Source organism: Atractosteus spatula, chromosome 5 (assembly GCF_055471065.1).
Source record: "Atractosteus spatula isolate fAtrSpa1 chromosome 5, fAtrSpa1.hap1, whole genome shotgun sequence".
In the NCBI taxonomy this organism is placed as follows: Eukaryota; Metazoa; Chordata; class Actinopteri; order Semionotiformes; family Lepisosteidae; genus Atractosteus; species Atractosteus spatula.
The window spans coordinates 60583071-60610616 of NC_142710.1; the positions used below are offsets into that span (position 1 = coordinate 60583071).

At 37.0% G+C, this 27546-nt stretch overlaps 1 protein-coding gene across 2 annotated transcripts in view; it reads right to left on the reverse strand.

Moving 5' to 3' along the window:
• Nucleotides 1-27546, reverse strand: part of plxna1a (plexin A1a) — a 273955-nt gene that overhangs the window by 74820 nt on the left and 171589 nt on the right. For both annotated transcript variants that reach the window (XM_088916177.1, XM_088916178.1), the window contains exon 9: nucleotides 19776-19890. In XM_088916177.1, the coding sequence (XP_088772303.1) occupies nucleotides 19776-19890 (115 nt within the window). The remainder of the gene's footprint in view (nucleotides 1-19775; nucleotides 19891-27546) is intronic.

Sequence of the window (27546 nt, forward strand, 5' to 3'; positions counted from 1 at the left end):
TAAGAAAAGCACCTTGAAAAAATCCTTGGAAGTCCTTACAATGCATTATATAGTATCCAAACTGTCTTTTTTTCTGGCATTTTAATTGCTTCTACCTCTAATTCTTTAAGTTCTTTCACCAGCTGATCAAACACAATCAGTAATCAAAAAAGTAAAAAGTCTTTAATTGAAAGACAACCTTAAGGTTTCCTTGTGAAAGAGAAATGGGAACAAATGATTTTTCCCGTGAACATAACCAGAAAAATATGCTACTTTTCAAAAGATTTCAGAATTGTACGGAGAAAAGATGAATATATTTTACTTGTCAACAATTGTTTTTGTAGAAAAAGGCATGGGAGATACAGCATACAACATGAATACAGCAGACAACAGAAATTCCCTCCCCCATTATTAAAACATTTTACATAAATATGTAGAAGAAGGAATTATTTCCTATGGAAGGACTGCAATGAAAAAGTATTTTCTTTCAAGCTCACTGCTATACTTCAGTGATGGCAGACCAGATTTCAGATTTGTTAGTTTCATATTGAAAGGATCGGGGTAGCGCAAGCAATTTATGTAATAAATACTCATGCTATTAAAAAATGATGTTGACGACTATATCTTTCAATCAAGGCATGAAGGGCACACTCTCCTAATTCATCACTCACTACAGTTTTATTAACCAGCCAAGGGATTTTCGGGATATCGTGAATCTTCCAAAGGGATCTGCCAACCCACTGACACTGTGACAAAACGAGTCTACATCTGTGTAAAATACCTAAAAATGCAACAATATTATTTATAGAATAAAAAACATACTGTAGATGATGAAAATTAATTTCTCTGGTTAATATTTTATAAAATGTTTATTATACTACATAAACCATCCAGTGGGTGAAGCTGTCCTCAGTTCCTCCAAAAATTACCCAGATCTGTGAGATGTCATTGCTTTTTCCTTATTTTATGACTTTACTTATTTTAAGAATGTTTCATTCTAATTAGGGAAGGATAACTGTCCAATTATCCAGACAGGTGTAAATATAGTGAAGAAACTACTTTTATATTCTCACTTGCTATGCTTGGTCTCTATTTTCCATGGTTTACATCCTTTAGGATTGAGGAGCTTAATGATTTGAGAGTTTTTTTCCCCCCAAAAGACTACTTTATTGGGGATAGTTTATTCATTACTGCACTACACAGCTCTACATTAAAATGTAACCTTTGTCAAAATGAATCTTTTTTTTTTAAATCCATGAATGCGAATGGAAGTGTATGAACGGTAGTCTTTACTTTTAAGGCTATTATTATCAGCATTAATATTACCAATAACAATTCTTAACTAAGAAGTCACATAAGCAATTCAGCTGGCTTGATCAATTTCCTTTACTCTGCTAGGGCAGCCACCATTTGGCGAGCCAGCAGATTACATGAGCTTACTGCATGGAGCCATTCATGAGGAACAATAAGCTACAGTAAGGAGCCTATTATTTTACATAAACTGACATTGGAAAGAAAGCGTCTATCCTGAGGCTGTCCTGTTTGGAGTGCCCTGCGCCTGCTTGGGTTATTTATGTGGGAATGGAAAGACGGCTTCTTGTCTCTGCATTATTATCAGCATTACTACTGCCACCACTACTGCGGCTGCTACTGCCGAGATGGCGAAGGCTCGGAAATCGATCATTTCAGCACCTGTCTCCAGGAATGCCCCGCTTCACTACACAGCTCGAGGCTCTACACACAGCGCAAGCTTATTGGGGGGGGGGGGCTGCCATACATGGTACTTTAGATTATGGAGATGGTGCCCACAGATTAAACTTTGGACAGTAAAGACGTTTATGTCACTGGAAATGAAACATCTTTGATATTTGTTAAACATAAACATTTTTGAACTAGCAATTTCTTTTTTCTTTTTACGAAAGGGAGAAAATAGTGCCAACTCTTTTCAAACTTGCTGCTATTCAGAGTCCCACTGCGTCCGTGGATACACAGAGGGGTTAATCACAGTTAACTCTCATTTAAACAGCAGCAAGGCTTATTCATATCTGTAACCACAACCTGCCTCTTGCTAATTTCTCTTTGGCTTGCCCTTAATCAACTGCCATTGCTGCCAGAAAGCAAAAGGCAGCAGCTCTCATTCCAGCCAGAAATTGCTTTATATTCATACACCGAACTCCTGTTCCACCAGAAATAAAGCCTTCTGGGTCTAAGACTTACTTTGTAAACTGTGGGATTCAACAGCAATCCAAACAGAAAAAGAAATGTTCCTGATGCATATTAATTTGTTTTCCTTACTCAGTGCCTCTCTCTCATTTCTAGGACTACCCCAAAGGCAAAACAGATCACCTCCACTGCAGCACATTTTGTTAGCTCAGATTGCCAGATCGCTGCCAAAAGCGACAACAGCTACTGCTTACAAATTTTCAAAAAGGACTACATATTTCACTCTTGCTTTAAAAGAGCAAATACTGATTGAGTGGAGACAAAAAAACATTGCTCCTCTATAACTATACACACAAATCTCAAAATGTAACTAATTAATGTAAAGACAGTTGGAAATTCCAGAACCTCCTGGAGTTAGCCACCTTATTTCTGTATTGGTCTAATTGCTTGGGTTTAAGACAACTGTTCACTGAAACAACATATTTCTTCCATGAAATCTTTTATCTGAATGAGGAAAATCATGTAACCTGCTCCTGGTATAAAGGCAGAACTTGCAGTACAATATATGCTCCCTTATTGCAACCGAAAGATCCCTCCACACTACCATCAATTAAAGATCACTACCAGGAAACCATGTGAAATGGTAAAGCCAATTTTTCCCATCAAACAAAGAATAAAAAAACAAAACTCATATAAAAAATTTGATTCCATCTCCAATATACAAAACTGTCACCAGTTGTCAACAGGAATTTAACTCAAAATCAAGCCTCTGATCCTGTACTTCCAGGAACTAAAAAATCTTCTGGGTTTGATAAAGTCTTCTTCAAACATGGGCCTTCATATTTAAAAATACTCACTTAATATCTAACTTGATTTTCTTAAAGATATGGTTTTTCTTTCAAGTGTGATAAGCAACCTATATCATAAAGAAAAAACAGAAAAGGCAAAACCTGATGACAATGATGACAGCTGCCAAGAAAATTAAAGTGCAGACTTTTTTTTAAAATAGCAAATTTTCCTAACTTTTAAACGTGATTTTCAAATTCAAGACGGAGGTCATTTGTTGAAGAATTATTCATTTGCACTCAATAACATTACTCCAGAACTGCTGTTTGAGGAACATTCAGAGGTAAAACGAACTTTTCAATTTCTATCCAGACTGAAATCAAACCATCCACGGTCAACCACAGAGGTCAGCATTTTGCTCTTTACCCATAAACCTGCAGCTCTCTGTGTGACATATCAGGAGATTAACATCAAAATGCCCCAGCAAGGTTTTTGGCTACAAATGTGAACATTTAGAAACACAATCATGGCTTCCTATCAAAACAAAAACAGAAAAGAACCAATGGTAAGATAACTAGTAACATATTGCTCAGGGGAGGAAGGACATCAAGTCAGCTGTCTTTGCCATTCATTGCACCTGAACTACTACCTTATTGGGATTGCTTACTGTTTAATACAGTTATTTCCTAAAACTACAAGAGGACCATGAGTGTTTAAGTACCTTATGAATGAACTGCATTCCTAGACATTAACTGTTTGATTGAAACATTTAAAACATAAAACATGAAAGTTTTTCCTCCAATTCTATGTGACTTAAAAGAGTATAAAGGGGATGTTAATTTGTTCTTGGCTCTGATGGAATGATTAGTTTAATGTTTAAAAAGTATGCTACTGTATGATCATTCAGGCAATGGAAGTAGGCTTGAAAACCTCCACTACTCTTTAGTAATGTTTTTCTCTTAAATCTTTAAATGTGTGGCTTTGTGTTTCCTGTGACTTGGAAATCTAACTGAGAAGTTGAGGCAACAAGAGAAATACTATGACAGTGCATACCAATACCATAGTATTTTTCATATAGCTTAGTATTGTATTTTATTCTTCTGTGATATTATGAGCATTATTAAAAGGGGTAATGCTCCATGAAGTACTGTAATCTTTTCAAAGCAGTACCCAGCAAAAGATCTCATGGATGATATCCTTTAAGTCATAAAATAAGGTGAGAACTTCTTTGCAGTCTTTGGAAAACATCCAAAATCCCTCCTGCAAATGGAGACCAAAAATTAATCTTTTGTGAAAGATATGTCAAGTAAAGAGTTGAGCAAATGCAAAGAGGAAATGGAGACACAAGATGAAGATAACCTACGTTTGATAAAGATACTAAAATGAACAAACCTATAACAAAAATAAAGAAAAAAACATACAAAAGCAAACCACTTGTGTTAAATGAGATTAAGAGTCCAAAATGGCAAAAACAGATTTCAACATCAAAAAATAGGAAGGAGTTCATCAGAATAAGGTCCAGATTCAAATCCTATCAAGCATACAGTTTACATGCTGAGCTAAAAATTCAAGTCGGAACACCACAAGAATAGGCAAGAACTCAAAGTGCATGTAGCAAAGGCTTGGCAAAGCACCTCAAATGATTACAGACTCAATTGGTTACAGACTTCATGGAGTTATTGCCTCAAAGGAAAAATGTACCCAAACGCTGACTTTTACACTCTGCAACATACTTAAAATGACTGTGTCCCAGACACTTCAAATCACTGGATTGAACACAAAGCAGGTTATTGTTTAATATGGTCAAAAGTATGTATAGCATTACCTGCAAATAAAATGTTATACATGTCATTCATTCTAATCTTATGATCACAAATACAAACTGCTTGACTGTAAAGAAAAAAATACGTTTTGACTGTTGTCCCAATTCTCTGGGAAGGCAGTGTAAATAAAAGCATTTTTAGGCAGGGAGCCAAACCAAAGGAAAGTTAGAAGAGCCTACTACTACAAATGCAGAGTATGCCTTCACAGACAGACTCCTTCAGAGCCTCCAACAGAATTCAGGAATGGATACAAAAGGATCAGCACTCTCAGCTGGGTATCAACTGGAGAAAAAGGATCAATCACAAACACATACGTTACGCAGAGTAACAGAGAAAATTAATGCATTTTGGAAAAGTATACTGTTTATGCAGACACTGATATTTGTTTGCTCATACCAACAAACAAGCTGATGACTGGCAAGATGTTGCCTTATAATTCACCAGCCCTTTTTGTGTCAAAGGCAACAACTTACTTCTCACAGAGATCAACATGGGTGACTAATGCAGAACAGACTCCTCGGTTAGGCACACTGGATGATTTCATAAATGTAAACAAATTTGGGGGATTTTTTTGATTTGCCAGAACTAGTGTAAGAATTCACACATTTGAAAGAGACTACTGTAAATTCTTCAGATGGGCTCAAAATCCATCATGAGATACTGTATAACAACAACAAAAATATTTTGGGAAAAATACACTTTTACACTGCAAGTGTAGACAGGTTATTCACTTGCATCTAGCTAAATAGCCTTTAATGTTAATATTTGGCATAATTAAAATGCTGCTACTACTGGGATGGGTGGGGGGAAACGAGGTCAATGCTGTATGTGCTGTTAGTCGACCAGTATTTGGCACTCATCCTCCAAAAAGATTTCTAAACCAAGATGCATCATTTAAGAATGGAAATGCATATGGTTTAATTGGATAAGGATTTAAACATTCAGATGAAAAGATTATATCCTCTAATTGTGAGATGATAATTTTTTTATCAAATCAAGCCTATGCACAAGTGCAAGAGTATTAGAAAACTAAATAGTAGGATTTCAAGGAACATGGCTGTCAATTTAATTTGCATTTTTCCCTTTCAATATTATAAATACTTTCAGATAAGTAGGTGAATTTAAAAGAAGATCAAAATCATGAGCTATACAAAAACTTATTATCATTGAATCCTATCTACCAGAGATGCCCACATTTACAGTAATACAATCTGAATTACAGTTAAATAAAAGAAACCAATCTCTTTCCTTTAAGCCATCCACTTAATTCACTTTTAACTTGCTTCTCTCCAGGATATTCATATCAAATTAAAGAGAATGAACCTAATCTACTTTCTCATTCAGTGGTACTAAGACAGTGGGCCAGAGCTGGTGTCTGTCGTATCAGAAAAAAAAACACCAACTGCATAAAATTCGTAACGCACACAAGGCTGGAGCTCTTCAGTTCATGTTACTACTGGCTTTCAAAGCTCCGAGGAGTGAAAAATGGAAGAGTGGAATGAAGAAACAAGCAAATACTCAAATCTCAGGAGTGTAAAGAAAATAATTTACCAGTTTTAAGTCTAGCCAGGAGGAAAAATATAACAGCAAAGAACATTAATTTGCATTACCGGTATGAGGCTTTCAAATAATCAGAATAATATTTGAGGTAATTGAAGTCCTCTTTTGGTCACCCCTTCAGGGTGAGGCTGCTGTGTATTTCCATTTTTCTCAGGCAACAGAGGTGGCAGCTGCTGGAGACCCTACAATAAACTCCTGCATGCTGCTGCATTTTGGGAATAATGTCTTTTGGTTTAAGGCAAAAGCAAGTTTGTGCTGTGCCTTAATCTTGTTGTGCCAAATTCGTTTTTTCATTTCAATGTCCTGTATTGCAGGTAATTAAGTTTAGTTAAGCTACTAAACACTAATTCCGAAAAAGGGAGGAGGAAAAAAGAGGAAAAAAAGCACAATCATATTTGAATGAATCATCAGTGGCCTGTGGGTTTCACCATCAGACATCCCACATGTAGTTTATTTATCTCAGAACCACATAGTTAGGACTTGATTTAGATCTGCTTCTTGTGAACCATCGCTTAACATCTGGTAGGAAATAAAGATATTTGTGCTCACATCAATTTATGAAAAGAGAAGAGTATACAGTAATGTGCACAGACATGGAGAGATCTTTTGGGAAATCACACTTGCAGCACTGCCTGCCACCTACTGCTTAAAAACACTAAAGCTGAGTTCAAACTGTAATTGTTCCCCATACCAAAAATGTTCTATATCAATAACATTCCTCACATCTTGGAACTCAAATCTTATACTTAGATTTAAAAATGACTATCCTCAACAGCACAACATGTTATTTTAACATTTCAGCTGTCAGGTTCAACTAAAGCTGACGTACAGTCTACATCTGGGCAGTATCGTGTTTATAATTTAGCAGATTAGCAAACCAGTATGTGCCCATGAAAGCATTTCAAAACACTGGGAGGGAAATCATACCACTTAACAGCACATGAATTAAAAAAAAGAGTCTAAAATACTTATTAGCCTACAATTTCCTCCTCAAGTGTTTGCTTTCCATTGGATCGTGTTATTTAAAGATACACAAAGAAAATTAAGCTTCACGTTTATCTTTAATGGTGAATCAAACAGAAATCAAAGAAAACCAGCTAGATAATTTGCTTAGACTTTCACACAGTGGGCCACAGGACTCCGTTCCTAGAGAATTCATTCTTTTTTGGCAAAAGTATGTGGTGCAACAGCTGAATAATCATGGTGCCATCTCATTAAGCAGCTCAAGGCTCTTAAGGCTGGCAAAAGCTGAATTCTAAGGAGCAACTTAATAAGCAACCTACACCCAAATGAGCCCAGTGTAAAACGAAAGAGTGACTCATGAAAGGGATCTGGAGTGTCCATCAATTAAAGAGCAGAATACATTTGAGGGAATAAAGTTATAGCAGTATGACATCAAATGCCTTTTCCTCAAATAGGAAAACATGGGTAAGACCTTCCATTTTAATCAGGCTGCTTATCCATCTTGGGTATAACAACCATGTTGCATTTATTTTTAGCCCATTTGCAATTACAAATATCACAATCACTATACTGTACACACTGCTGAGAGAGTAATTATTTTTAAAAGTTCTTAAGAACCGACAATTGTGCTCCGGTGGTGCATGCAATTATGTTTTCAGTATTAATCCAATGAAAATTAAAGTATTGACTAAAAGGATTCCATGCTGTAGTAATTGCTGTGCTTACGAAATGGCATATTGTCCAGTGTAGCACTGTGCTTCTGTGTGCTTAGGATCAATGGAGGCAGACCTCCAAGGTTCATACTTCTTTGGTTCTGAGAGATTTGCCCTTGATCTCAGTGGATAAAAGGCTTTGGATATAAACTAAGAAAGGAAAAGTTAACCTTAGCAGAATTTCTTTCTGTATGAAGGAATTAGATTGCCCCTAGAGAAATTCTCTCTTGCAATACTTTACAACAATGCCAGGCTCACAAATAACAAATCTGCAAGAGGTTTATAATCACCTAGGGACCTAGAATTTGTATTTGGCAGGATCAAATTACCATTATTAATATTAGAAGCACAATAAAAATGTGATGTTTCAGACAGACAGAAAATTGTTTTTTTACATTGAAGCATACTTAACACTTATTTTACAAAAAATGTACAGCTTCAAACTCAACAGCAGAATCCATCTCTCTTTGAAAGGAGACAATGGGAAATAGAACCTGGGTCTAACAGACTGAATCACTGAAAGTTGACACATTTTGTTTAGAAAAGGAAATATTCCTCACATAAACACTTTATAGCAACATATAAAGTCATCTCGTTCAGTCAGGATGTAATATTAATCTTTAGCTCCCATTAAGAAGACAGACATGAAAGCATCTGGAAATTAAGATTTAATATATTTTAAATAATTAAACACACAGATCACTGATGGCTCTGATCCTGTTACAAGGCCCAAGCTGAGTAAGAAGTGGCCAGCCTGGTAAAAGATCTGCAATGCACAGCAGGGAGAAAACTATAAACTGAGCAGCAAATCTGCACTGGGGTCCCTTATGTTTTTAGATAAACAATTCATCCTCAGATTAAAAAATAAATGTATGGAATTATTCTTCCCTATTCATTTCAAAAACCTTATCCAAAATCATACCTTGATGATAACACTGATGAGCCAGATACCTAAATGTCAAATGTGTCAATTAAACTGTAATAGAAGTTAAGAACACAGCTTTAAAAATGTTTTAAAAACATGTAAGAAAAGCTTTTCCTGTGCACAATCTTTTCCTACAGATTAATTTAATCAGAGTGTGGCCTCTTTTCTGAAATGTGGTTCCAGTCCATCTGCCACTGTACCCCAATGTAATATGAAAAATATCGCTGCAATTAAGCATCAGCAGTAATAAGCCAGCTGCTGGATTGGATGATTTAATGACTATAAACAAAAGGTAGTATAGTTTATGGCCAGGCAATTCTAAGGTATACGTACAGCATTCATAAATAGGGAGCTGCTTGGAAGCTGTTTTTAGTTTTGATTTTCCAATTTAATAATACTCTATGAATTTAAACCATACCCTACATGTCACTGTTGATGTGTCAACAACAACTACACAGGAGAAACACTGCTTGATAGTAGCTACTAGGTACTGCACATCCAAATCTAAAATAGAGCACAAAGAACTATCTGAATGGATCACCCAGTAAAAAAAGACCTCTGCTTCGACTGCAAGTTGGAGCCGATAAAAGATCCCTGGGTTGAATCTAGGGTTATTAGCCAGCTGGATTCTTCAAGGGGCATGCAGATTGACAAGCATCTCCAAGGTTGGATGTGTTTCAAGTTGGCCAAAGATTCATTCAGTTTTCATTAAAAAGATCCATGGTGCCAACAGGCTTGCGGTGCTGTCAGCCATATCAGAAAGTGTTACATCAGGTCCCCCATTAGATGCCTCCTCTATGATGTCTGTGCTACAGGCTTCAAGAGTGACAAGACGAGGAGGCGCTGACGGTTCACATTTTACAGGAACTATACAAGTTCTCTCTCCTGTGCCGCTAAGAGGGTCTCATGGTAATTTAAGTCTGCAAACTATTAGCAATTACCGTAAAAGCCACATTAGTATTTTTCAATTCTTCTTAAGCCTTACAAAGACTTTCTGTAATTAAAAAAAACAGTCCAGTACAGGCTTATATATGAATTTACAGAAACAAAAATTCTATGGCAACTATGGTTCAAGAGCAATATTTCATAGAGTAAACAAAGATTTAGAGGACAAAGTTTTTACACTGTGTTAAACATGACACATTTGGTACTTTTGTTTTCACACAAAGAAGATGCAACATCATTATAACAATGGTGATATTACATTCACTACAGGATTTTTTGTATACATGTGAGGGGGCAAGGAATCAATTTAGATCACTGCATGACAGTGGGGGTAAAAAAAGATTTTTATTCTTGGCATCTCTGCAATACCAGATCATAAAGGTGGCACCTAATAGCACTTAATCTTAAAGTTGTGGTAGCTAATGCACACTTCCTTAGACTGCAGTCAGCAGCAATTTACAAAAAAAAACAGGATTTCAAACTTCGTAAGAGCTATGATTTAGGAAAAAAGGTGTCAAAGGCCAGATAGCACACAACGTACACAATGAAGACATACACTTAACACAAAAGGTTGAATCTGAGTGTCAGGACACATCAGTTTGAGCCAGCTTTAATTACCACACGCCTTCAAAATAGAAGAGGAAAATTGGACTGTAGTGCTTCCACATGCTAAGTTAGTTTCTATATGCACAGTTGTAAGGGAGGTGGGTCAGCCATCTAGCTTGCGATTAAGGAAAAATGGGGAGGACCTGTAAGAGAGCAGCATAAAAGAACCTGCTGGCAGAGGTGAACCTATTAGCCACACTTGCCTTTTCCTGTAACTTTCAGGGTTAGAAAAAAAGTCAAAATGTGGCCAAGAAATGCAAGAACTCCACAGTGAACGGATACTGTTTTAGTGAAACAGAAAAAGACATTATATAAAGAGTAAAATTTGTATAAAAAAGTCATAGCTGCAATAAACTACCACTTGTTAAAGCTATAAATGAATGATTATCATAATTCTGATGGATAAGCCAATAAAATTAACAAGTAAAGAGCTCTAATAAAGGCCTTCTGTCTCTAGTGTGCAACTAAGATCACTAGTTGAAACAGGGAATAATTCTTTAGACTAATGTGACTGGGATTTCCTGGAAGTTGGTTCATAACTGGTCAAAATGGAAGTTTAGAAGTCCCCAGTATGCAAACATGGTGTGGAGTGCTTGAGTAAAACTGATGTCAGGGGACCCTTAGACACAAACTGCAGTACATTAATCATGTGTTATGATTTATTTACTGGGGTGTATTAGTGACTGTCTGTGTGGCGTGTTGGGTATTGTCTTTGTTAATTACCGTCATTGGTTAAGAGCTGCAGATTAAACATCCAGTGACAAGTATCCATACGTATTTTGTCTATTTCTGTCAGTGTAGATTGCCATTTAACCACAGACGTTACACACTGAACATAAATTCTGACTAGACGACACTTTTTCAGAAAAAAATATATTGCAAAACTCTAAATTGCAGTTTATTCAGTTACTCTTGAAGTAAGGCATTTTTAATTCATTGTTCGTTCAATATTTTACATAGAAGTCTGTACTTGTCTTCACAAAGACAATATTTGTGGAAAACGGTAAGGATATAGAACCCACTATTGTGTATTAATTACTTCACAAGTGAAAACCCCAAGTGTACCCCAAACTAATCCTTATTTACCATTAAGGAGTGTTTTTATTGCAGCATTAATAAAAACATTACATTTTACATCAGGCAATTTTATTTACCTAAATACAACCCAAAATGTCATAGATAATTGCAAAAGAGAAAATTAATAATTCACTTTACACCACCTAAACAATCCTAAATCTGAGGTAAACTCAAATCTCCAATTCATTCAAGACTTTTAAACAATGATTGAGCCGAGTGATTTTTACTTCTATATTCTGACCTCTCTCACTTGCTTTAACTCAGCTGTCCAGATTTGTCAGTGAAGGCAGGTGCATGGTTCGATAGAGGAGGAGAGGTGGGTTTCAGATGTAACTGAGCTCATTATATACATGAGTGTGAGACTGAAAAGTGTGGCATCTCAATTACAACCAGAACACTTTTCCTTTCCTCTACATGCAATACTAAACCCATAGTTTTAAGTACAAAATGGTAGCTTTGCTCTCAGTTAAGAGAGTCCTAAAAGTACCAGGAAATGTTTAGTGTTTTGAGAAGAATTCCTGGGCTTGTTGCAGTTACTGCATGACGAGATCTGCTGATCCTTTCTTTAAAAGGTTAAAAGTTGTAAATGCATTTGGAAATAAATTACATCACTGCCAAAGTCATTGCAAACTGTTGTTGCCAGAGTCTTAATCCATCTGGAATCAATTCAGCCAGAGCTGACAAGTTCTTTTCATTTTTGTTTTCTGATAAACTCTTAAAAACAAAATTCTTCACAGCCCCTGGAGAAAGCAGAGGGGGTTAAGCTGAGGCTGTGGCTGTCAGCAAGGCTGTGCTATAAGGACACACTTTTTTAATCTCGAGATTAATATTTTATTTAAAAGAGCCTCTGCTTCACAGGCTATAGCTCTTGTTTAATTAAAGGGAAAGCAAATGGGAATGCAGTGGGCTTATAGCTTTCTTGTCGTTTTGATCCATCATCTAATTAATAAAAATAAGATCAATTTTATCTAGAAATCACTGTTTTATTATCTTTAAAACAAAAGTAGCTCTAATGGTTATAAATTAGACAATGGAAATGTTAATGGGAGCCAATTCTTTTTTGTCCTCCAAAAAGAAAAAAAGTTCTAAGCTGACTCAGACTCAAACAACTGAATCACGACAGATAAGAAAGGGCCTCTGAGGGGCCAACCTCAGAGAAGGAAAATTGAAAGCTTCACAGGGAAGCGCTGGATTTGATGTAGTTTAGCACTGGCAAGAGCTGAAGGAACACCTTTCACCCTCTTTACTGATTGCTTCAGCAGCAATTAGATAACGCAGAGGACATTCAAATCAACACTACCAACACTGCACTGACTGGCTCGAATGAGCCCACCAACCTGCATCACCGCTCTGGGAGAAGCACACCAATTTACAGCATGAAAGACAGCTGCTGTTTCACTGGGTAGGTTAAAGGGCTGTTCTCTGCAAATTGTCAAAGGTAAACTTTGTGATTTTTGTAACCTTTCTCAGAAGGAGTTGTTTTTAGACGTGCTTTATTTCCCTTCCAGCTTCTCAATCTATCACAGGAATATTTTGTTTTGTTTGATGCCTAGAGCAATTTCTTCAATATAAAGGTTGAGAAAGCACAACTACATATACTGTAGCAGCAGTAAACCTGAATAATGCAACATGAAGATACAGAAATACCCAGCATTTTTTCTTCCCTTAATAAGGAATTGTACAGCACTTGAACTTGTTCAAGGTAGATTTTTCAGGTAACTGTTACACAAAATATAGCAGTTGCTCATGTGTAGCTGGGGCTTTCAGTTTCCTTTGGGGCATTCATTGACAAACCTCAGTCAAAATACATTTTAGAATAGGTCAGACTTTTTTAGCTGTCTTTAGATTCCCTGGGGATGCAGGCTAGCATTGTTCAAGCAAAAGCTAAATGCAATCCTAATCATAAATGTGTATTGTAGGGAAGGTTTTTTGCATGAAAAGCTTGTAGAAAACAAATCAAAATGATTGCTCAATTTCAAATGGCACATAGCTGTGTGTAGCAACCCAATTTTAGCTTACATTATCAATAACTTCACATTGAATGATTGGCATGTAATAAGACCAATTATAATGCTAATGTAAGTTAAATGAGAATTATGAGCATTTTTTCATTAACGAAATTTCTGTCCATATCATAATCCTGGAGAAACTCTTTTATATCTCCCTGAAATAAAGTTCACACTTTCCTCTAGTTCCTGCTGTTTTCCAAGCACATCACATTTTTGCATCCACCCAGCACATAATTAATTATTTTAAAATCCACACGGCATGTAACTCACCACCACATCTTCATTCGTTTTAAAAATCTAGGACATGTGAGTGTTTTATATTTTATGACAATATACATGATTAATGCTGGCAGAATCACAAGAGCTTGGATGTTAAGATCTCCCTATGACTGGACTTGGTTAGCACTTTCAGTGTAGCCTCATAACTGTATGTGGAAGACATAAACATATTAAAACTGTCTTGTATTCACATCAGATATCTATTACTTTATGTAGAATTGGAACAGATTTGTAAAGTAGATTCTGGTTAAATTAACTTGTTAATTGCTGATTGCATTTCTCACTCACCCTGAATGCTAGTTTTCTTGCCACCTGACAAGAAAACATCACTTTTTGTTCAAAGTGGTCTAAATTACCACTATTTCCAGGTATTTACCTATTTAAATTTAAGACAGCCGTGGGTCTGTGGCTCTCCATTCACAGGACATTCAGTACGATTATTCTGTTTTTCTTTAATACCTTTAGATCCTTAGTGATTAATGTCTAAGTCCCCTGTAGTGGCTGAGGCAGAAGACAGAATGCACAGTACCACCCTAAAACACTAATACCATCAACTGCAAAAGGAGGTCTGACGAAGAGGTGAGCAACAAAAAAAAAGAGGAATTTGGAGTGCTCCATTAACCCCATGAGGGCTTTTCATTTCAAGAACTGAATACTATTTCATAGATAAGAGAGACTAACTTTTTGACATGCTACATCCATTTTTGACAGTAAGCTGCTTTAAATGACTTTTGCCCCTGCTGTTATGCCGACTCTGGGTTGCACTCGAAGAACACAGGTCTCTTTATGACAGATTAGCTGGAGTACAGTGGGCGTCTGATTAACGACACAGGCCGCTTGTAGATTTTTTTTTTTAGTTTTTTTCCGAATAGACACAAAAAGATGGCTTTGAAATGACAAATCGGAGCAGAAGAGACGAGAAGAGCGTGCTCTCAGCCAGAGAAAGCTGAAGCCAACACACACAGCTCACAGACAACGGGCTCTTGGCTAAGGATAGTAATTATGTTCACCACAGGCCAGCTGACACACATTTAACCCCTTTTTTCATTCTGGAACTTGACAAAAAAGAATGGTTATTCTATAGAATAGGACTGAACTTTCCCGACCAAAAAAATCTCAGACTTATAAAAAAAAAATCAAAAGGCACGACCTAGTGTTCAATCTTGAAACCAGAAAAATTAAATATTTAGTCATACTTTAAAGGGTTAAAAATACCCACTTTGTAAATGTGTAACAAGTTATTAGAGCAGAATTACACATTTGCAAAATGTTCCCGTATGAAAACAATATGAAAATGCATTTACTCATTAATGGAATTTTGATTAATAGTTTTGGATAAGGACCTGCTTTGTCTTGTACTGTAATACAAGTTCACTCTTCTTTGCCAAGCCACGATATTTCAGAGCAACAGAATACATCACTCGCTCAGTAGACAAGTAATACGAAAAAGACACCCTCTTTTAAAGCAAACTTAGTTTTTCAGACAGTTTTATCACAGTTTGAAAACTTGACATTTACTGTAGACTTTTTAGCGATTTTATCCAAAGTGACTTCCAAAGAACAGGAGTGTACTGAGGATCAGTTTTATATCCCAGCTGAGGGACACAACATAAAAAAAGAAATTCAGTAACTTGCTTAGGGTGTCACACAGTGGATTTGAACTGGAAACATTCTACTAACGAGTCCTTTTTCTTAACCAACAGATCACCTGACTTCTTAAGCAACCCGTTTCTATGTAGTTTCAGAACACCAAAGCACAACAGTCTTTTAGTTTAAAATTTATGACTTGTACAAGGATATTGAAGGGAAAATGGGTTAAGATCAACGCTGTGGACAAAAAAAGGTTCTTTCTGTCCTCTGATCTTATCATGAAAATGCTGTTCCTTAAAGCGTTGCTTATACTGCTATCTTTCCCCTGATACCCGAGTCAACTCTTGCACAGAGAAAAGGGCAGATCTGCCTCATCCCTTAAAGCCAATGGGAGAATATGAAAAAGAAATTGCTCAACAGGAGGGAACAAGTATATGTCGGATTACTGCCAGAGGGAAGCTGCTTTGCCGATCAATTTTAACAAGTTTATCCAGAGCTGTATATGTTGCTGAAGTTGGTACAACAAACTGCAAAAAATAGAATTTGAGATGCCAGAGGTGCTAGTTAGCAAGCTTATAATAATCTGATCACCCAAGTTACTGACTGGGGACTTTTTAGATCATATCAGTTTGCAGAGCTCTGTGAAGGTGCATTCAGAGCATTCTGAGCACAGACCATCACTGAGGAAACCAGAAAATGTGTTATTCTGCAAAAAACCCTTTCTACAGTTCACAGTAGCCTCTACATTGGGATATCTCGAACAGCATGATCTTCTAGGATTAAGTTTTTTTAATGGGTTCTTATACTCCTGTTTATTCAATGTTCTGTCTAATGCAATGTGATATGCTTTTTGTTTGTACACATATAAAAGACTTGAGAGGTACACGAAAAACAAAATTCACTCCATGTGCTGGATTATTTTTTTACAGATTCCCCTCTCATTGCTGGTAATAGATGACAGCACAAGCTAGCTAAGAAAGAGAATGCTGGAATACAAAACTGCTAAACCTTGTCTAAAAAAATGTTGACTGCTACTCTCTTCTTAAATAGTGCAAACTCAGAATATATTTACATAATAATGATATCAAAACAAAAAAGGTGAATATTTGCAATGCAGGCTCAGACTAAGATGCACATCAGTTACAATAATTATATTAATAATTTTTTTTTTACTTTTTCCTGTATACTACAAACTTCTGCTTCCTAATCAGAATGAATTTGAAATTGAACTGAAACTGCCAGGTCCCATGCACACGTTCGCCAATGAAGCTTAGGATAAAGCAGGCCAAAGCAACACGGACACAAAATGCAAGTTGAAAAGAGTGATTGAAGCTTTTACAACTTGTAGAAATATATATTTTTAAACTCGATGAGCATAGGTTCTCCCTGCTGATAAAACTCAAACCTGTGTTATCCATCAGCACTTTCACTGATGTCACTGAGAAGGCTCCCCTGGCTGACGTTAGACTGTCAAGCCCCAGATATTTTGACACTAACTTGTATAGATGGCCAGCTTCCTCTCAATTTGTGAGCCGTGTCTATCCCACAGTAATACAGAGCAACAGGCTCTATGGGTTGAAACAAGCCTATGAAAGCTTGTTCTGTATTCTGTATGTAAACTGGCAGTAGGGAGAGAGGGCAGCAAGTCCCCAGGCTGTTTATTACTCCCTGATCGCGGCATCCTAAGAAGTGGCCAACTGTGGAAATTGACGGGGCAGTCTCTGCTGCAATCTGGTTCCCCTCAAATATCGAGAAGGGTAGCTAACCCCTGCACAGTGCAAGCGGTACCATTCCCTTTCCTGCCAGGGTGTATGAGAATCTGGCCTTGTACTCCCTAGCCTGATGTGTAGCAGAATACAGAAAAGCTCTGCGTGCATTAATGCAAGAAGGTTGGCACTCATAGCCTACTGGTGCACTGACCTGCTGTCACACCCACCCCCCCACAAAAACAGCCCATAAAACCAAACAAAAAATTCTATAAAGTGCTTGTATACTTAAAATAAGGCTCTGTTTATATCAAGTTCTTTAAAGAGAAAAGGGTAATAAGAAAGGCCTCACAACAATAACAGTAGACATTATGGATTCTTAAGATCAATGGATGCAGCCATCCAATTCAGAAATTATCGCTAGGGAATGAACAAGCGGTGCTACACAAATGTATAATTGATTAGCTAGGGGCTGCCTTTGAGCAGCAGCTGAAGTTGTAGTGATTAATTTACTCTCCCCTCATATGGAGAGTTATGTATTTTATGAAGATAGTGTAGACAGGTCTCAAATCTATGGTCTTAAACTCTGTACACCCCCTTCTTTGTTCCTAAGTGCTACTGTGCATTAAATGGTTTTCTAGTGATTAGCAAATTCTGCATTTCAAGTGAAGATTTGCAGCAGGAAGGGCTGTATTAGTTGGAAATGTTAATCCATGTAATTTGCTCTTTGAGGCGAGAAGTAAGGCCATATAGTCAGAGAAGTCTTAAGGAAGAAGATAAAATAGCAATTAATAATTGGATGAGGGAGGTTACCTTATGACCAGTTCTGAAAAAGACGCATAACTAGACTTAAGGAGGCTGAACTTTATAAGGAATGGTTTCCTTTGCTGTAGCATGTAATGTATCAAAATGAAATGAATTGGTAACAAACACAATTCTAGCTAAACTACCCTCACCATTCATTTCTGATCAGTATCTTACCACTTCCTGTAATACAAAGAGCCCCCTTATGATATGGACATCCAGCATACTGGTTATTTACCAGGGTATGCTTTCTCATAAGTCTTGCTCACACAATCATTCTCTAAAGCCGGCGTCACACTAAATGACATTTCCTAGGATTTTCAATAGTAGCAGTTATTTACAAAATTGTAAGAAAATCACAGCGAGTTGCAGAGAGTCGCAGAGCGCGCCCGTTACTGTCAGCTGTGTAGTGTGACACCCCCAGCGACTCAGTCATAGCGCTCTTAAAAGCCCCTACGATTCTCTGCGACTTGCTATGACAAAATTGAACTGGTTGGCACTTTTGCGGCGCAATACAAGATTTGGAACCGTGATGTCATGAGGGAAATGTGTGATTAGTCATCCCCTGTGATTCCTAGTCATATATTTTGACACCCTCTAGGACAGAAAAGGCAGCAAGATGCAGCAACGGCAGCCGTTAAATCTGACATGCTCTCTGATTAGAAGTCGTGTCGAGTCATGTAGTGTGACACCGACTTAAAGTTTGTAGGTTGTCCTCTCCAATTCACCCTAAGGTATTCTTCATTCTCACTGTAATCATATGACTCCTTCTAAAGTTACTGATATCCTTTTGAAGATGCTGAAATCATTTTATTGGACATTGTTGTGTCCTCTATATTTCATTAAAATGTACTTATTTCCGACAGACCTCAAGATTTAAGCGAATCTCTCTGGCAGCCCATATATTGTATTAACCAAGTCCTGTGTTCGTGCAGTTTACACCATACTGCTGATGAAGTTCACCTCAAACAAAATTTCAGCCCCAACAAAAAAAAGCTCCTGTCAGAAGGGACTGGCTGGATATGACGAGGGTTGCCCATGTTGAACAAGAGCGCTCCACATCAAGAGAAGGGGGGTGGGGATGGGGCTGATCAACCCCAGTGGCTGTCTCCAGAACACCATTCACACAATTTACCACAGAAAACCAAGGTCTTTAAAATTATCTATTGGACATACTAGGATTCACAGCAATCTACCAGCAAACAGGATACATCAAGCTGCCAATTAAAAAGTGAAATGCTTAATAAAGTATGACCTCCGTTTTTGTGGTTTTATGCAAAGCCAATTACTCAATAATTCAAAGACTAATTTAACCTTAAATAAGGCTGGTCTCAAGAGAGGAAATAAATGGCAGATACACATAGTACAGTGAATTGAGAAGACTAAATTTGCAGTTTTTGAATCAATCGTTGCTGTTACACATGAATTGTAAAAAACAAAAATGGATTTGTGGAGCAGGGAAGAAAAAAAAGAATGTTCACCTGATAAACAGTTTACCCTAGAAGAGGACACAGTCATTGCTTGGTATTCTGCTGTGGGACTCGGGAGGCAGGAGATGTGATTGATATTAGTTTTTATGCTAATGTAGCATTTGGAAATGTAGAACAAGATACAATTTGCATACTTCGGGCTCCCTTTCCGTTTTTCAAAATGCATAAATCCTGTTCTTCTAGAGATCCTGCAAGGCGAGCTAACGGGGCTTATTCATAAAAAAGGCACATACAACTGCTGTTTTTTTTTTCTCTGACGTTCCTTTCCTACCATATGCCCTCATAATGGATGACATTAATTAAACCAACATATTTCAGTTAAAAGGAAAAAAATCACATATATACACATTAACTGACCTCAGACACATTGACTCGTCCCTCCTGGAAAGAGCAATCTGCAGCATTGTGGGTACACATGTGGCGATACTTGCACCAGTGACAGGGAAAGGAACCATTAACGCAGGAGAGGCAGCTAAAAAGAAGAAAACAAGAAAAACAGTAAACAGGTGTACATACAGTAAATAGCCACAAAATGCACATTGAGAAATTCACCAGGGTGTTCAGCAATTTAAATGTTTGGCATATCTTTTGTATAAAAAGACATGCTGTATCTCAAATAAGAGACATGGAATCAGGTGACCACTTAGTGATGAACCTTGCATACCCCCAGTTCTTGAAAACCATATTGATTATGCTTTCTTAAAAATTAAAAATGCACACTTCATTTTTTTCATTCCAAAGGATTACAAAGTTATTCACAAATAGGAGGGGACCTACTACATCCATTAATGAAGAGCAGCGATTATGCTCCAGCAGTCCTACAGTATAGTAGATCAGTTGGAGAAGTGAGACTTTTCTACATCAAATGAGGGGGAATCTCAGGCCAGGCTGTACTAACCTAGAGCAGAATTTATCCAGGACAGCAGGGTTAACACTGCTCTCCTTATCGAAGGTGTCATGTAAATTTTAACAACCGAGGAAATTGTCAACCAAATGGAAAATAGTCAGCTTAACAGTACATTAAGCAGCAGTCTCCCATTCTAGTGCTGACTAGGCTAGCTTCTGCATAGCTTCTGAAATCTGACAAGACCAGGCTACAAGGTGGTAATGTTGCTGCCAACATCTGAGGATAAAGGCTTGTCAAGATGTGAACGAGGCAAGTACAAATTACTGGCATGTTGTTTAAACGTTGGCAGCAACCTGGTGAAATGTTACAAAACTCCCTAATTTCCACCATCCTTCTATTTTCTTTCAACTCTCTTTATATCTCACCTGCAGCCAATTATCAAATATCAACTAACATATGTTAACACATACAATCATAAGGAAAGAACAAGTCCAGGGTCAGAGCACACGGTGGTATTTTGCTTTCAATATTAGCCAATTTTGCTGGCAGGAATGACAAGGCCCAGCCTTGCTTCTTCCCATGATCTGCTGGTTAAGCTGCAAGGTGGTAATGCTGCTGTCAGAAGATCTTTCTTACAATGCTTATAAAGCACTCCATGATCTTAGCCCAAGGTAGATTCTAACACTCCACACCACTTGACACCAATTAAGGTCCTAAACTACAAATTGACTGGCCATGCATATAACTAGGACTATCACCACAGCTGTCATGCCTACCATCACTCTGCTACCTCCTTATAGAACTTTGAATTCTGGGACAGTTAGGGAGGATGCAACATAATAAACTCAAAATTCAGCAAATGTGTTCTGTTTTAACCACAGCAAAATTCCACAATCTATGGTTTCCCTCTGATTAATATTTTGAAAAGTGGCTGGAGATTCTTCAGCACAATATGACTTCTTAGCTGGTGTTTCCATGGTATGAAATCATGGTGTTGGGAGATAAAACTGTATATTTCTAAACTGGCTTGCCACACCAAAGATGTATGCTATGCCCTATATCTTGCACTTGCACTATTTGTGGTTCACTGGGTAAATGATTGCATTATGTTTAAGCTAGTTCTCACATTTCTTCAAGCTAATCAATATTTTACTACGGTTTTACACCTTGGCTGCGAGTTAAATTACACATAATGTAGTTGTGTTATTAACTGTCACTCACACTGAATAAAAGCATCACCCATATGAAATAGCAGTAAACGAAAAGATTCATGTAACAGCACATGTTCAGGTTTATAGATAATGCATAGTTCTATTTCTTTTTAATGCTGGTCTCCATTTATACAGCTACAGTATGTGGACTGGAGAACTGAGGGGAAAAGTAACAGGAACTTGAACCCACAACCCACTAGTTAGAAATCCCGACACTTATATAGGAAAGCATGTGATAAAAGAAAATTGAATGGGAGAAAAAAAAGCATTTATGATTTTTTCATGCTCCTCAGATCTGTCATTTATTAGCACTCAGTGAGCTTCAAGTGGCAGACTCCACAGTAGTGTTTAATTTACTTCCCATTTACATTCAGTTACTGTGTACTGACACTTGGACAGAAAGGCCGTCAACTTAATTTATAGCTTCATAGTTAGCGCTGCATCATTTGAAAGCCTTTGGCCCTCTGTGCAGCTAGGGGAAACAGTCACTCAGTTATCGATGACCGCTCTTCAAAACAAGATTTAGATCAGATAGGTGAAGTAGCCTTGGGATTTCTTATTCCACCTATAAGCAGGGCTAGAACTGAGGGGAAGTGCTATTTGTATTGTAACAAGACGTGTTTGCCTACTTAAAAGAAATATAAAGATCTGCTCACCTACTTTCCCAGAAGCCTCTTACCCCTGACAATAAGGACTAAGGGACTAAGAGACTAAGCATTCCAATACACTTTTTTTCCATGGCAAATAAAGAAATCTTGAATCTCCCCACATTTCTAGGTTATGAATTTGGCTTTGCCACACCCTGGCAATAATTCCCTTGCTTACAGTTTGATACTGCAATTACTACCTGCATTTGCCTCCATGGAGGAGAGTAGCCATCTCTCAAAATCACAAAGTGGTCACTACATACACCAATTTGGCACTGTTCTATTACAACAAAGTTAACACTGAATCTGGGCTACAAGATTTAAAAATGACTAAAAACAATATATTCACCTCACAACCAGGTAAATTCCACTATGTATAAGGAAGATGTCATGTCTACATTTTATCATGTACTCCATATTGATAAAAGATGGAACACACACAACAAATGGGACAATTAGGCAATGCCACACAATGACATTTACTAATGTCTTTACTAATTTACATAATCATCTGAACAATCCCAAATATCACCCCCCCCTTGTCTGTAAAGAAAAGTCTAAGAAATAGTTCTGCCTCATGCTAAATCTCAACAGGACTACAGTAAATCATAATGTCAAAAATGGAGAAAAAATTGTGTACAGTACAGTACATAACGTAGAAGTGACTGAAGATTCATTTCAGGCCCACTGGCTGGACCTGTCACCTCAGCCAGATAAATGTTCAGTCAGCAAAGAGGAAACATCAATCAACATGGGAGAAAAATAAGTGGCAGGAGATCAACTCCAGGAAGAAAAACGGTAGTGGACACAGTGGGAAGAAGTAGAGGCAGAATAGATCAAAAAGTTTTTTTTTTTCCCCCTCACAGGGGGGTTTATACTGTATATTCATAGCTGGAGAGTACAAGCAGGAGTGGGAATGAGATTTTGGCAGTCACATTTGGAAACTCAAGAACATGATGACTGTGTTGAACTGAGAGTGTCCATGGGAAGGTACAGTATGTTCTTGTTCTATATAGTGACTGATGCCTCATTGATTCCACCTCACCCTTTCATAACTATGGCTTTGCAACAGTCCTGACAATAAGACGGGTCTCTGATGACTAAACTCAAATGCTCAAACGAAAATTCAGTTCAAGCACAAAGAACAAAACTAGGCCCTTGGCTCTCTAAGGAGTAAGTTACGAAACATACCTTGGCTTAGAGAAAGAATGTCCCAGGAAGAAATAAGTACTGTTGTTCTATTTATCATTATCATCTTCTCAGTGAACTGTCAATGTCCCACTGGTCTCCCCTACTGTCAAATTATTTTTTTTCCCCACCAGCTAAATACAATGTTTTTTTGCTGTAAATGGGAATTGGGATGGCAGAACCCTGCAGATATCAGTAACAAAGGAAGACTTGATTTCACATTTTCTGCAGAGCTGGAATTCAGTGTAAACATACTCCACACCTTTTATAGATGGAAGTCTGACTTATTTTATACAATTTGATAATCCAATATGCGTCTTTTTCCTGACGAATGTACCAAGTATTGATTCTTTACAGCTAGATTAAAAAAAGACCCCATACCACGATTTAAATTCAGGCTACCACTCAAGATGTCAAAATGACAAAAAATTATATCTTCATTCCATTCCACAATGGATAAGGAAGATATCATGGCTACATTCTATAATGTACTCCATATGGATAAATGATGGAACAAACACTTCGTGTAACACCAATATCACTGCCAAACCAAAACACTTTGATAATTTTTAGAATTAAAATTTGCTAAGAATAACCAATTCTTGAAGAAAGAATTGTGCTTAAAGTAAATCATAGTTTTTGCTGGTCTCTTAAAATAATTAATGGAAAAAGTAAAATTTTTAACAGACAAGACAGGACTGTCAGAATTACGCACTTTAAGGGCCTGAAAAAAGTACTCTTTTTAAGTTCAAAGGATACTTGACTAAATTCTAAGATGACACGCTGAAAGTATAAAATATTTAAAACATCAGATTAAAAGAATATCAAATTGCCAGGGTTTTAAACTTTAAAGCTTAGAATACATAATTACTTGTTCAAATTCACCAGACCTCATAAAGCAACAACTGGCCATGTAGTGTTGCGGTTGTACTGATTTGAAGTCAGCCAGGTTTTCGGCAACACAAAAGCAAAGCCTTTTATGCATCTCTGGACTTACAGAGAGTTGTGTCAAGTGCTCCATGATGCCTCAGCCCTGCTGTTGGCATGGGTGGTTTGAAATTTATCGAGCAGCAGGTAGCCTGACAGTGTCCATTTTGGAAGAAGTATGTGTATTTTCTTCTGAATCCAGCTCTAGAATGAGAGCTGTCGTGAAAGTACTTACAAAATAAAGAAAAATACTAACCTATGAAAACCTTTCCTGGGCACTTGAAAGCTGGTTTCCACAGGGAACTTTGTACAAAAGCCAATAAAAACACCATTAACAAATATTACAAGCATTTTCTCTGAAGCCGCTCTGTTGCTTATTGGGAAGAAATGGAGGCATTATAGTTCTATATCTTTTTAATGTGGGTGTCCCACTGGTTTTCTCCACTAAGAAGCTACTCTGTACAGTGAATAAGGAACCTTTTTTACAGCTTAAAATGGCATTAATTTAATCCTTTCATATTAAAATTTTCATTGTGCTGCAGTTGAAAAAACTAACCTTTGAATACTATGGCGACATTATTCCATCACAATGGTATACATTTTTTCTCACACTTATTCAAAAATGCATTCACTGTCATGTGCTTGATTAAGCTTTTCAGCTTTTATTTCCAATGTATTTGATGTCAAATGAAGAAATTAAATTAATGCTGCAAATTGCCTTCATGTAGGGGGGATCCCAATGAGCATCTTTATTATATAAAACTTGACTCACTTGACACTGAAAAGCAACAAAAGAACAGTCATAGTCAAAGTCAAAGATCATCTCCCAACACAATGGAAATAAGCTATTTTGCTGACCCACTGGATTTGGGGTTGTGATGAACTGGCAAATACAATAAGTAATTTGTCTGCTATGTAAACTCAGGATTCCTTGTCTCTTAGACAGCTCAGCTGCATATCAAATGCTCAGCTTCTTTAGCTATCTGTTAAAGCCTTCTTTAGAACTCACAGGCCTCAGTCCACCCACTGCATTGTTTTAAAGCTTCATTTCAGCTCTGCCCCACCTAAGACACATATTAAACATTTACTCATATAGCACCATTCAAATGAAAAAGGGAAACCAATACAGACTCCTGAGGGAGCAGAAAAGCCCACGTTGGACTTTACAAGCCACAGGCTCTTAAACAAACTGAACTCATGAAACGGAAAACCTACACATTCAAGTCTCAAGTCCCATTTCAACACTGCATGTACACAACAACAAATTTACCCAAAATGGGGCAGCAAACAAGCACAGAGTGCAGAACAAAAGCCTGCAGCTTTAAAAAATAAGGTGGGTTAAACTCTACCGAGAGAAAAAAGGGGCAAAAAATCCACACAGGATTTTAAATGACAGGAATATATGCATATAAATGCCCCTTTTATAATGTGGTGTCATGATAGGATGTGCTTCCTCATATACTCGTCCAGCAGTTATAATGTCTTCCAATTTTTGTTTCAAGAGACCTCTATTATATTGGGTAATTTTGAGAGGTTTTATCCACTCTATCAATTAGCTATGTTGTTCCAAGCTCCATAGCACATTTAGCTATGTTGCTCCAATTAAAAAATTGTCTACTACAAAACAAAACAAAGAAGGAAGTTTTTATATGACACTATGACACTTTTTCCTATGGCTAATGTATTATAGGTTATTTCTACAGTTATAGATTAGTATACATATATGAATCAAGTTAAGAACAAACTGATCTAAGTTCCCTTTCCTGCATGTTTTAACAGAAAAACACCTAAGGCAGGGTATTTTTCTGACTCCAAGTGCTGAGCACAGAAAACAGTTCAGAGTTTGAACTGGTAGTTATATGAAGGGTATATTTTTCAAAGCATTTTAGAGCTGAGTTGTACCAAAACAAAGAGGCACAGTTTTCCAGAGGAATGGATATGGAAATCAGTGCTTTAAGTGTCTCATTTCATGATACTGCATTCAAAATCACTGAAATCTAAGAATTACCTTACTGTTACAAACTGTGTAACCATGTTTAAATGGGCAACCACTCACATCACAGCATAACACAAGGGGAAACAGGAAATGTCCCTGTTTCTTCCCCTTTTAAAACAAATAAAAAAATACCTTTTTTGTTCTACTATGATCCAATGTATACACAGAATTACTCAAAACTTAAAAACGTCATATTATACTTGTCATGCATATTAGCTTCATGATCACTGCAGTTCCAACACTTTTGGAGGCACTGTACTTGCATAAGTTTAGAACTCAGCAGGGTACAAACAATGGAAAAAATATGCCAACATGTAGGAAGAAATGGTGATGCATAATGTACAGTCTTTCAAAACCCTGCTATGCACTGTTTAAGCACACAAAACTAAAGTATAAGCACCAAATTTATTGTTTCTGAATATAATATTTTAATTGATTTACATCATAGTTACATTTATACTGTGATTGCTTTTAAAACAATGAAGAATATGACTGCAACACTTTCATTACAGTGGCTTTAAATCTCAACATTTAACACCTGGTGAGTAAAAATAATTTGGTAGTAAATACCAACTGGTATCTCCAGCAATGTCTGCAACTGACTTAATGACATCCCTCCGTTACCCAGGCTAGAGTATTTCTATATACAGCAGTATGAAAAACAAATGTGGAAACCATTAATTATAGACCTCCTTACTTAAGGAATTCAAGAATTTCATCCCAGAGAAAAAAAATACTGCTGATGAGCACTACAAGATGAGAGATAGAGAAAGATATACTGTATGACCTTTAGCATTTAGTATTTATGTAATCAAGCAAAGTGCTTGATCTACACTTTGATTTATAGGGTTAAAAAGATTACCATGGGGCAGGAAATGGAGCATTTTTATCTTCACATGCTGTTTATTAACAAAAACCCAATCAAAGCTTTCAAACCAAACATTGCATTCAAAGCAAAAAATGCTATGGTTTGTGTTATGTAAAATACCCACCCATTGTTGAAGTTAAGACTTTCAATGGTGTTTAAAAAAAGTGTCATTCTTTAACTGCATTTTTAAGGTAATTCATTCGTTTTGAGACCTGATTTTCTCTGTTGGCTTTCAGAATCAAAACCATCTTCTTTGAATCATCCTTGTCTTAATTTCCCAAGAAAAGGGGACCCCAGTACCTCAATAAATCATCATAGAGAAAGCACAGGAAAAAACAAACAGAAATATTTAATTAAGGTGTAATTATAGCTCCAAGTGATTTTCTCCATTTTATTTTCCCTTGTTTTTGCTAAGTGGGACAGCAGTTAACTCGGCAAAGATAG